General features: G+C 40.3%; 1 protein-coding gene across 2 annotated transcripts in view; it reads right to left on the reverse strand.

Annotated features, from left to right (window-relative positions):
* LOC128119608 (disks large homolog 5-like) overlaps positions 1-13,436 on the reverse strand; it is a 106,144-nt gene that overhangs the window by 68,586 nt on the left and 24,122 nt on the right. For both annotated transcript variants that reach the window (XM_052752969.1, XM_052752968.1), the window contains exons 2-4: positions 4,571-4,640; positions 2,407-2,483; positions 1,270-1,343 (exon numbers count right to left, since the gene is read on the reverse strand). In XM_052752969.1, the coding sequence (XP_052608929.1) occupies positions 1,270-1,304 (35 nt within the window). In that variant the 5' untranslated portion in view covers positions 1,305-1,343; positions 2,407-2,483; positions 4,571-4,640. The remainder of the gene's footprint in view (positions 1-1,269; positions 1,344-2,406; positions 2,484-4,570; positions 4,641-13,436) is intronic.

A 13,436-nucleotide genomic window follows, 5' to 3' on the forward strand; every position in this document is an offset into this window, starting at 1 on the left:
TTTCTTTTTTTTGATTTTTTTTGAGACAGAGTTTCTCTGTGTAACAGCTATGGCTGTTCTGGAACTTGCTTTGTAGACCAAGCTAACCTCGAACTTACAGAAATCCACCTGCCTCTGCTTCCCACATGCTGGGATTAATGGCATGTACCACCACTGCCTGAATGCTTTTTCTTTTTTCAACAGTTAATCTCAATGTGTATCTCACAGAGGCATGCAATCTATCTCGTTTTGGTCTCTTAAGTGCAGAATGGAGGGAACCACACTCAACCTGAGGGATTTTTCTCCTGGGGGTTGCACTGTTCAAGTTACCTCTGCCAGCAGTTCATTACAGCATCCTCACAGGTATATTGTCTATCTGCTGAGGCACCTCTGAGGAAGTTTTCAACAGCTAGGCATGTGGCTTCTCTGAGTGTACCCCCAACCCAATTCCAACATTGTAACCAGCCCTGCAGGATCTTCCCGGGTGTGTTTCCATGCTCCTGTATTTAAGCCAGGTGATCCTCCCTCCTTCCCATTCAAACGATGTCATTTCCCAGTAGTATTTTATTTCTCAATATGATGAAAAGGGGGTTTTTAATGAAGGAATGAAACATTCCTGTGCAGTGTTTGGAAAACAAGCACTTGGTTCCCCACATATGAAATACTTCCAAGAAGCCTACTTTGTTCCTGGTGTCCCAAGCTGATACCAGAAATAAAATGACTGAGGAGAGCATTCTGGGTATTACTCCCAATGGCAGTAATAGGGTTGAGAGAGGATCTCAGGTGCAAAAACCCTTGAATCCTTCAAGAACAGCAAAGGCAGAAGAAGGTGGCAGCCATCAGAAATGGAAAGAAATGAACAAAAAACAAAGGTAAGACTAAAGGAAAAGAAGTCTATGAGCAGCCAGAGAAGGGGACCTAAAAGCTCTGGGTATCATAAGAGTTCAAATGCATGATCATGTCTCCTAGAATAAGAGTCTCATAGCCCAGGACGAAATCAGTAACACTGGGTATGGGTGCGTGTGTGATAAATCCCATAAAATTCCTGATCCATTGGGCCTCAGGAGAAATATAACACTAGAAGAAACCACTTGTCATTGTCCTTGCCTAGTCACTGTCCCTACCGATGCTCCCCAACAGGTAAAACAGCACAAGTTGCCAAAGAACAGCATTTGAAGAGTTTCTCCTTGTCTACCTATGGTTTTGGTCTGTTATAGAAAATGGGTGCTTGGCCATCTGAACCTTCATAGAACCATGATTTACTCCCCTTTTTAGAACCGTGTACATTACCTTCCAATAAAGAGACTCATCATTGCAGTACTCATCACGTGGATGATCCAAGATAGGAAACTTCAAATTTAGACCTGTGAGGATATAGGAAACACAAATTGCATAATGAAGAGGGAATGCTACTTCTTTACTAAGTAGTTAAATCACTTCGATGAAAACATTTCTTTTAGCTGATGCAATTAACTGACACATGCTTAGCATGTCTTGGCATTGACCAATGAGCGTGTGTATATAATCATCTCTTGTGCTGAGAAAATGGAGTAATGGGGGACAGGTAAGGGTTCCATCAACTCAGGATACTTCTTCCCTTGCTTCTTAGTTCTGGGTTTGCAGGTGTGCCTACCAAGATTGATAGGATTGGTGTAAGCATTGGGAAACCGTCCTACCCAATAAGACAACACCACTTTTATTTCTCCAGAAACAGAAGACAAACAAACTAGGAGAAAGGGATATGAAAATTTGCCACTTTTCTCACATTAGTTCCCTCCTCCCTCTCTATTTACAACAATTTTGAGCCTGGAGTGATTTTCCATCTAAGTTAAATTGTCAACATCTTTATGACATGAGCACAAGACATGAGTACAAACACTAGCCGCACACCACAGTGCTATCTTCTTCTCACAGGCACAGCGGATCCAAACCACCACTGCCACAAAGCAAATGGTTCTACCAAACTAACAGATGGACCTGGGAAAATTAAATGATAGATCCTTTAAAACAAAGTAGAAATTCACACCTTTTATGAGGGAAGGATTGAGAGTTTGATATCCACAAAGTTAAGGGGCAGATTCTGTTTTGGCTATGGTTAAAAACTATTATCTCCTAGCAAAGGTGATTTTCCCATGATTTTAAACAGTATTTGTTTATTCAGTCATTTTAAAAATAAACATTCATATGATGAATATATGGAAATCTACTGATGGGTACTTTAAAAACAATGTATTTATTTAGAGAGAAGGGGAAGATGATAGATAGATAGATAGAGAGAGAGAGAGAGAGAGAGAGAGAGAGAGAGAGAGAGAGAGAGAGAGAGAGACAGACAGGTGACAAACAATACATGCCATACTATTCTGTCATTCTGCTCATGTGGAGACAAAGGAACAAACTGGGAGGAGGAAATTCTCTCTTTTCACCTACCTTGTCATCTCAGTGTCCCTTCCCTGGTACTTTTCATGATCAACTTGAGGATTTGCCTTAGAGGGTTTTTTATGGTTCTGAAATTTAGAGAACAATGTATATTAAAGTGCACTGTGAATGATTTGTGCAGACATTTGTTTCAAATGATAAATGCTCTTAATTAAAGCTAACCCTGCTGGTAAGATTCTTGATGGAAGGACTGTTATCTGTCTAGCTGGAAGAAACTGCTTGCCCAGAGTAATAGACAGGAAAAGGCAAAAGTGAAGTTACTCTGCCATGCAGGTGAGTGAGTTCATAATGAAAACCACCACTGAATACTGAAAATCACCAAGCAAGATTCCAGGGTGAGTTAATGAAATGGCATGTTCCTTCTTGGCATTATGCCTCTGAGAATCTATCTTGTGTTTCTCGTGCATTTTTCTGTTGTAAAACTATGGGTTACTAGTGCTATGTATGGTCCTGTGGAGAGTCCAGGTTCTAGCATTTAATCAGTTATAGTAGTGTTCACACATATCTAAATATAATATTACAAGTGTCAAAATGAAATTTCCAAGGTACTTCAGAAGTTAACCTTCTAAATCCTAAAGTCTCAAAGACTTAATGAAAAACATTCCAATTAGATGAATTAACGTATACATTTCAGTCTCTCAATCCTTTTTAAACAACAATTACTGAAAAGATGATGCAAAGTGATGTGCACAGAACAGGATATACTAATGTTAATGTTTAAATTCATAATTGCTCTAAATGTTGCATTTCAGGACCTATATGAATGCAACTACTCATTCGGAAATTATACCCAGCCTTTTGGCTTTATTTCATATTTGATGGTGCTCAGAATATGCTATCTCAAAACATGATGACTAGTCATAGGAAGAATTTGAGCCAAAGAATGAATGTGAGGAAGGACTCTGCTTTTACCCTGAAGCTGCTCATAAAACCTAGAAAGGGCTTCCTGACATTTCCTGAAACAGGTCAGAAGCACCACATGTCCCTCCATGGAGGAAAGAAAGGAGCAGCCTCATAGCTACAGACTGATGAAGGCATACACAGGGGACAGGAGCCAAATGCCCTCCCTATTTGCCATTCACCTGCTTGGCTCATAATGATTTTATTTTGTCACACACTCTATAACATTCCACTTGCCATCAACTCCAGTATAAAATCACAGGTCTCAGCACTTGTTGAGGGCTTTCCTTCCTTGGGAAGGATCTGGTATTGTGAAAGTTTGTACTAGGTAAGTCTCCATGCTTTTCTCCTCTCTGTCTCTGCTTTGTTATGGAGTCCTCAACAAGGGACTAAATGTGGGTAGAAGGAAAAAGTATTTTTCCTCCTGCATTTACTATTTTTCTTCCAAAACTCTTATTTGTCAAACAAATGATAACACTCTCATTTTTTTAAAAAAAGTTCTCTCTTCTTCAAAAAATGTCTTCTATTAGATCCAGCAAATAAAACTGTTTTATTCTCTCTTCTAAGGATACCATGGAGGAATGGCAATTTGAGTGGAACAGGCCCTCATCAGCTCATATGGAGTGGCATTATTAGGAGGTTTGGCTTTGTTGGAGTAAGTGTGGCCTTGTTGGAGGTTGTATGTCACTGTGGGGGAGGGCTTTGAGGCCTCTTATGCTAAAGGCACTCCTGGTGTTTCAGAGCACTTTTGTTGCCTGTGGGGTCCAGATGTAGCTCCTTCTCCACTCCCAGCTCCTTCTCCATGTCCTGACATGTCCTGCATGCCTCCATGTCCTGCCATGATGACAATGGACTAAACCTCTGAAACTGTAAGCCACAGCTGATTAAAGGTTTTCCTTTATAAAAGTTGTTGTGGTTATGGTGTCTCTTCACAATAATACAAACCCTAACTAAGACAGAAGGTATCCAAAATAATTACAGAGCCCACAGGGAATAAATAAACAGTAATTAATTCTTCTTAAAATTAATTAAATGGTTCAATGCCAGCCTGGTCTACAGAGTGAGTTCCAGGATAGGCTCCAAAGTTATACAAATAAATCTTGTCTTAAAAAAAAAAACCAACAAAACAAAACAAAACTTAAGCAACGAAGTTACACAACTTCCTAATTGTTCATGTTTCAGTTAGGTTCCAGGGTACTTCACAGTCAAATATTTATTCACCCAAGAAAGAAAATGAAATGCCACTTAAGATTACCTTTTCCTGAATATGATGTAAACATTTGTGGAAATGCTCAATAATAATCACAGGCATTATGAAATTCTTCCTAAGGAAGGTAAAAAGAAGATAGTTAAAAGCAGAAGTGAATGAACTGAGCCAGGCTGACCATCTGTGTCTGCAGAAAAAAATCTTCTAGTCCAAATTAAAAAATTTGAATTGTGGTGACAGTGACTGTCTGACACTTTTCTTTGAAAAGATAAAGGGATCCTGCCCAGAGCTCCCATCTGGACCAGAGGTGAGTGTCTGGGATCATACCCAGGGAGGCCTGCCCCTAGGTCCCATCCCTGGACCCAGCCGTTCCTGGGGGAAGACCCGCCCAACTGGGCCCTAGTTGATGGCCAGCAGGCAGGGCTCCCCTGGGAAGGTTCCCCTGCTCTAAGACTCCCCAGTGGACCCTGCAATCTACATGCCCTGCCCAGACACCCATCCACCAGAGACCCCAACCACTTCCTGAGACTTAGAGACCAGCCCCCAGGTCCCATCTGGCCCAGAGAGCTCCCATCTGGCCAAGAGAGCTCCCATCTGACCCAGAGAGCTCCCATCTGGCCTAGAGAGCTCCCATCTGGCCCAGAGAGCTCTCATCAGGCCCAGAGAGCTCCCATTTGGCTCAGGGAGCTCCCATCTGACCCAGAGAGCTCCCATTTGGCCCAGAGAGCTCCCATTTGGCCCAGAGAGCTCCCATTTGGCCCAGGGAGCTCCCATCTGACCCAGAGAGCTCCCCTCAGGACCAGAGAGCTCTCATCAGGCCCAGAGAGCTCCCATCTAACCCAGAGAGCTCCCATCTAGCCCAGGGAGCTCCCATCTGGCCCAGAGGAAGAGAGAGCTCTCATTGGACAAAGAGTTGTATTGGACCAAGAGTAACCTCAGGAGACAGGGAATCTGCCAGCCCTGATTAGACCAAGAGTGGCTTTCTGAGAAGTAGAATCCACCACCTCTCATTGGACCAAGAGTGTAGCTGGAGTTTACTCTCTGGGTTCTGCCAAGCCCTGGCAGTCCGACAGCCCACTTATAAAATAAACACACAGACAGTTACAATATTTACAAACTGTATGGCCATGGCAGGCTTCTTGCTAACTGTTCTTATATCTTAAATTAACCCATTTCTATAACTCTATACCTTGCCACGTGGCTTGTGGCTTACCGGTATCTTCACATGCTGCTTGTGCTGGCGGCAGCTGGCAGTGTCCTCCTTCCTTTCCTGTTCCCTTAATTCTCTTTTCTGTTAGTGTCGCCTATACTTCCTGTCTGGCCACTGGCCAATCAGTGTTTTATTTATTAACATATTTGCCACATAGAATATCCCACAGCACTATTAAAATAGAAAAGGGGAAATATGGTGATATTTTAATTGTGCTGAAATGTGATTTTATTTGTATGTTAATAAATAAAGTTGCCTAGGGGTCAGAGCTAATAGCAAGCCATCACAGAAGCTGGGTGGTAGTGGTGCACACCTTTAATCCTAGCTCTTGGGAGGCAGAGCTAGGCCGATGTCTGTGTGTTCAAGGATACAGCCAGTATGGAGACACATGCCTTTAATCTCAATACCAACCATAGAAGACCTGGAGGTCTGTACAGACGGGTAGTGATGAGGAGGTCATGTGGTTGGATTTACAACCAATGAGAAGGAAGAATGGAAAGTCAATAAAAAGCACAAACACACAGGAAGTAGCTCTCTTGTGGAGAGGTAGGACAGCAGCAGCAGTGAAGGGTAAGGTTTTTAATCTCAGCTCTTAGCTATTGCTCTGACCTCTTGGCTTTCATGTCTGAATTGGCTCTGTGTTTCTTATTTAAAAAGACGGTTACATCTACACAAGAGAGGCTTCCTGAAATGCCAAATCTGTCAGCTCTGACTGGACCAAGAGCCCTGATAATACCAAGAATGAATCCACGAGGAGATGGGCAGATGTCAAGGCAGAAGTACATACAACAACATAAAGAGCAATACAGCATCACCAGAATCTAGCCCTCCTCCAACAGCAAGACCTGAACATCACAGAGTGGAAGAAGGAGAAGAAAGTAACCTTAAGAATAGCATCATGAAGATGCTAGAGGTCTTTAAAGAAAAAATCAAAACAGAAATTGAGAAAGAGATAAACAAAAAAGTGGAGGAAATCAATAAAGAAAATGAAAAGTCAAACAAAAAATGGGAAGAACTCTATAAAAAACTAGAGGAAAAGACAAATAAAGCAGAAGAAAACTATAAATCCTTTAAAGAAAGCCATGAGAAAGCAATGAAACAGGTGAGGGAAACAGTCCAAAACCTGAAAAGGGAATTAGAAACAATGAAGAAGACACAAACAGAGGAAATGCTGGAAATAGAAAATCTGAGTAAATGAACAGGAAACACAGATGCAAGCATAACCAACAGATTGCAAGAGATGGAAGAGAGGGTCTTTGGTGTAGAGGATACAATAGTGGAAATGGATTTATCAGTCGAAGAAAATACCAATGCCAAAAAAATCATAACACAAAATGTCAAACAAATCTGGACACCATGAAAAGACCAAACCTATGAATAATAGGGATAGAGGAAGGAGAAGAATACCAATTCAAAGGCACAGAAAATATATTCAACAAGATCATAGAAAAAATTTTCCCAACTTAAAGATAGAAATGCCTATGAAGATAAAAGAAGCCTATAGAACACCAAACAGACTAGACCCCCCCAAAAAAAAGTCCTCTCGCCACATAATAATTCAATGACTAAACATACAGAATAAAGAAAAAAATATTAAGAGCAACAAAAGAAAAAGGCCAAGTGACTTATAAAGGCAAACCCATCAGAATAACACCCAATTTCTCAATGGGGACTTTGAAAGCCAGAAGGACCTGGACAGATATAATGCAGACACTAAGAGACCATGGATGCCAGCCTAGGCTAATATACCCAGTAAAACTTTCAATCATCATAGACGGAGTGAACAAGACATTTCAAGACAAAGCCAGATTTAAACAATACTTATCCACAAACCCAGCCCTACAGAAAGCATTAGAAGGAAAATTCCAACCAAAGGAAGTCAGATACACCCACAAAAACACAGGCAGTAGAAAAACACCACAGCAGTAAACCCCAAAGAAGAGAAGTACATACACACTACCACCAAAAAATAACAAGAATGAACAATCACTGGTCATTAATATTCCTTAATATCAATCGACTAAATTCACCTATAAACGGACAAAGGCTAACAGAATGGATATGAAAGCAGGACCCATCTTTCTGCAGCATACAAGAAACATACCTCAAATTCAAAGATAGACAATACCTAAGAATAAAAGGTTGAGAAAAGTCTTTCCAATCAAATGGTCTTAAGAAGCAAGCAAGTGTAGCCATCCTAATATCCAGCAAAATAGACTTCAAATTAAAATGAATCAAAAGAGATCAAGAAGGGCATTATATACTCATCACAGGAAAGATCCACCAAGATGAAGTTTCAATATTGAACATTTATGCCCCAAACACAAGGATACCCACATATGTAAAAGAAACATTACTAAAGCTTAAATCATATATAAAACCCCACACATTAATAGTGGGAGACTTCAACACCTCACTCACACCACTGTACAGACCTGCCAAATCTAAACTTAACAGAGAAATAAAGGTCTTAACTGATGTTATGACTCAAATGGACTTAATCGATATCTACAGATATTCCATCCTTACAAAAAAGATTATACCTTCTTCTCAGCACCTCATGGAACCTTCTCTAAAATCAACCACATACTTGACCACAAAGCAAATTTCAACAGATACAAAACAATTGGAAAAACCTCTTGTGTTCTATCAGATCACCACAGTTTAAAGTTAGATTTCAACAACAACAAAAACTACAGAAAGCCTACAATCTCAATAATGCTCAACTGAATCACCAATGGGTTAAGAAAGAAATAAAGAAAGAAATTGAAGACTTCTTAGAGATCAATGAAAATGAATATACCACATACCCAAACTTATGGCACACTATGAAAGCAGTGCTAAGAGGGAAATTCATAGCACTTAATGTCCACATAAAGAAGTTGGAGAAATCTCACACTAGTGACTTAACAGCACACCTGAAAGCTCTAGAACAAGAAGAAGCAAAGTCACCCAGGAAAAATAGATGCCAGGAAATAATCAAATTGACAGTTGAAATCAATAAAATAGAAACAAAGGGAACAATACAAAAAATTAATGAAACAAAGAGTTGGTTCTTTGAGAAAATCAATAAGATAGACAAGCCCTTATCCAAACTAACAAAAAGGCAGAGAGAGAGAGCATCCAAATTAACAAAATCAGAAATGAAAAGGGAGACATAACAACTAACACTGAGGAAATCCAGAGAATCATCAGGTCATAATTCAAAACCCTCTACTCCACAAAGCTGGAAAAATCTAAAAGAAATGGATAATTTTCTGGATAGGTGCCACATACCTAAGTTAAATCAAGACCAGATAAACTATTTAAACAGTCCAATAACCCCTAAGGAAATAGAATCAGTCATTAATAGTCTCCCAACCAAAAAAAGCCCAGGATCAGATGGTTTTGGTGCAGAATTCTACCAGATCATCAAAATAGAGTTAATACCAATACTCTTTAAATTGTTTCCCACAATAGAAACAGAAGGAACATTACCAAACTCCTTCTATGAGGCTACAATTACCCTGATTCCCAAGCCAAACAAAGATGCAACAAAGAAAGAGAACTACAGACCAATCTCCCTCATGAACATTGATGCAAAAATACTCAATAAAATACTGGCAAACAAGCCAGGCGGTGGTGTCGCACACCTTTAATCCCAGCCCTCGGGAGGCAGAGCCAGGCAGATCTCCGTGAGTTCGAGGCCTGCCTGGTCTACAGAGTGAGATCCAGGAAAGGCGCAAAGCTACACAGAGAAACCCTGTCTCGGAAAACCAAAAAAAAAAAAAAAATACTGGCAAACAGACACCAAGAACACATCAAAACAATTATCCACCATGATCAAGTAGGCTTCATCTCAGGGATGCAAGGGTGGTTCAACATATGAAAGTCTGTCAATGTAATACACCATATAAACAAACTCAAAGAAAAAATTCACATGATCATTTCACTAGATGCAGAAAAGGCATTTGACAATATCCAACACCCCTTCATGATAAAGGTCTTGGAATACAGGGAACACAACTAAACATAATAGAGGCAATTTACAGCAAGCCAACAACCAACATCAAAACAAATGGAGAGAAATTCAAAGTGATTCCACTAAAATCAGGAACAAGGCAAGGCTGTCCACTCTCCCCATACTTATTCAATACAGTACTTGAAGTTCTAGCCAGATCAATAAGACAACATAAGGAGATCAAAGGGGATACAAATTTGAAGGGAATAAGTCAAGATTTCGCTATTTGCAGATGACATGATAGTATACATGAGTGACCCCAAAAATTTGACCAAGGAACTCATACAGCTTATAAACACCTTCAGCAACATAGCAGGATACAAGATTAACTAAAAAAAATCAGTAGCCCTCCTATATAAAATTGACAAACAGGCTGGGAAGGAAATCAGAGATACATCACCCTTTACAATATCCACAAAGGATATAAAATACCTTGGGGTAACTCTAACTGACCAAGTGAAGGACCTGTATGACAAGAACTTTAAGTCCCTGAAAAAAGAAATTGAAGAAGATGTCAGAAAATGGAAAAATCTCCCATGTTCATGGATAGGGAGATTAACATAGTAAAACGACAATCTACAAAAAGCAATATACAGATTCAATGCAATACCCATCAAAATACCAACACAATTCTTCACAGACCTAGAAGGAACAATACTCAACTTCATATGGAAAAACAAAAACCCAGGAGAGCCAAAATAATCCTGTACAATAAAAACAACCTCTGGAGGCATCACGATCCCTGACTTCAAGCTCTACTATAGAGCCACAGTAATAAAAATAGCTTGGTACTGGCATAAAAACTGACATGTGGACCAATGGAATTGAATTGAAGACCCTGACATTAATCTGCACACCTATGAACATATAATTTTTGACAGAGAAACGAAAACTATACCATGGAAAAAAGAAAGCATCTTCAACAAATGGTGCTGGCATAACTGGATGTCATCATGTAGAAGGATACAAAGAGATCCATATCTGTCACCGTGCACAAAACTTAAGTCCAAGTGGATCAAGACCTCAACATAAATCCAGTTACTCTGAATCTGATAGAAGAGAAAGTAGGAAGTAGTTTTGAATGCATTGGCACAGGAGATCACTTCCTAAATATAACACCAGTAGCACAGACACTGAGAGAAATAATTAATCAATGGGACCTCTTGAAACTTAGATGCTTTTGTAGAGCAAAGGACATGGTCAACAAGACAAGTGAGAGCCTACAGAATCGATAAAGGTCTTCAGCAACCCCACATCTGACAGAGGGCTGTTATCTAGAATATAGAAAGAACTCAAGAAATTAGATATCAAAATGCCCAACAGTTCAATTGAGAAATAGACTATAGAGCTAAACAGAGAATTCTCAACAGAGGAAGCTCAAATGGTGAAAGACATTTAAAGAATTGCTCAACATCCCTAATCATCAGGGAAATGCAAATCAAAACAACTCTGAGATACCACCTTACACCTGTCAGAATGGCTAAGACCAAAAACACTAAAGACATCTTATGCTGGAGAGGATGTGGAGCAAGGGGAACTCTCCTCCACTGTTGGTAGGAATGCAAGCTTGTACAGCCACTTTGGAAATCAATATGGAGCTTGTAGAAAATTGGGAATGAATCTCCCCCAAGACCCAGCTATACCACTCTTGGACATATTCCCAAGGAATGTTCAATCATAATACCACATGGGCAAATGCTCAGCTATGTTCACAGCAGCTTTATTTGTGGTAGTCAGAACCTGGAAACAACCCAGATGACTTTCAACTGAAGAATGGATAAATAAAATGTGGTACATATACACAATGGAGTACTACTCAGCAGAGAAAAACAATGACATTGTTTGGCTTAAAGGCAAATGGATGGATCTAGAAAAAATCATCCTGAGTGAGGTAATCCAGACTTAGAAAGACAAACATGGTATGTACTAACTTATAGGCAGATACTAGATGTAAAACAAAGGATGACTAGACTGCTACTCACAACTCCAGGAAGGCTACCTAGTAAGGAGGACCGTAAGAAAGACACAGGGATCGCCCAATGACAGAGAAATGGATGATATACATGAGCAAAGTGGACGTGGGACGGTAATGAAGGGCAAGGATCGGGGAAAAGAGAGTGCAGAGGAGTGGGAGATACCAGCTGGATCAAGAACAGAGAGGCAGAACAAGGAAAGAGAGACCATGACAAATGAAGACCCCATGGGAATAGGAAGAAGCTAGAATGGTCCCCAGAAATCCATAAAGATACCTCCACAATAGACTACTGGCAATGTTCAAGAGAAAGCCTGAACTGACCTACTCTGGTGATCGGATGGCCAAACACCCTAACTGTCATGGTAGAACTCTCATCCAATGACTGATGGAAGCAGATGCAGAGATCCACCGACAAACCCCAGGTGGAGCTCTGGGAGTTCAATTAGCAAGAAAGAGGAGGGATTGTATGAGTGAGAGATGTTGAGACCATGGTTGGAAAAAGCACAGGAACAAATAGCTAAACTAGGGGAAACACATGAACTATGAACCAATAGCTGAGGAGACCCCAACTGGATCAGGCCCTCTGGACAATTGAGACAGTTGATTAGCTTGATCTGTTTGGGAGGCATCCAGGCAGTGGGACCTGGACCTGTCCTTAGTGCATGAGCTGGCTTTTTGGAGCCTGGGGCCTATGAAGGGACACTTTGCTTAGCCTGGGTGAAGGGAGGAGGAGACTGAACCTTTCTTGACTGAATCTACCAGGCTGAGCTGAATCCCCAGGGGAGTCCTTGCCCTGGAGGAGATGGGAATGGGGGGTGAATTGGAGGGAGGGTGGGGGAGAGGGAGGACAGGGGAATCCGTAGCTGATATGTAAAATTAAATTAAATTATAACATAAAAAAGATAAACTTTGTATCAGATTTTAATGCTATTGAACTGCAAACATTTAAATATTTCAGTTTTAAAATTCTTTGAGAATTTCATCTATGCATACAGTGTATTTTGATCATATTACCCCTCATTCCTCACAAATGGGCCCTGATCCCCTCTGCTAATCCCAACATTACTAAATCCATGCCTTTTGTTTTGTTTTAAATCATCTATGTAGGGCAACACTGCATGCCCATATGCTTGTGTGTTAGAGCCATCACTGAGTTTGCTCAAACTACCTGGCATCAGCACCCTAAAGTAAACTGACTCTTCCTCCTCCAAAAGCCACCCACTGCCACCAGCTTCTCAGTTAGGGGTTTGGGCCAGTGAGCCCCTTTCTCTTCCATACTAGAATGTTGTTGGCTTGACCTTGGAGTTCCTGAGTGCAGTAGTCCTGTCCTGCCCAGAAGATACTATTTTATTTCAAGTGTTGTAATATGCTACAAACATTTCAGAGATATCAAGTTTTATATAAAATATGATTATGTGTTGGGAGGAATTCTGAAGAAAATGTTAGTGTTCTTATTTGACTGATTATATTCCCATGTGAGTTATAATTAAATGAATCAAGCCAGTACTGTATCATGAATCTGACTGTTGCTTTTTATAGGTGAAAATTATTGAGGTAATTTCTTCTGTCTACATAACTTCTAAAATGCAGAGTCAGAAGCTGAAGGTGACAAAAGACCACTGGAAACTGCACTGAGGCTATATTCATACTCGTGATATTTCAGATAACCATGATTTGCATTTGGTTCTTGAAAGCTGGTCTGCCTGATATTTAGGATATGACTGTCAGT

This window comes from Peromyscus californicus, unplaced genomic scaffold (assembly GCF_007827085.1).
Source record: "Peromyscus californicus insignis strain IS unplaced genomic scaffold, ASM782708v3 Scaffold_24__1_contigs__length_46423439, whole genome shotgun sequence".
NCBI classification, from domain to species: domain Eukaryota; kingdom Metazoa; phylum Chordata; class Mammalia; order Rodentia; family Cricetidae; genus Peromyscus; species Peromyscus californicus.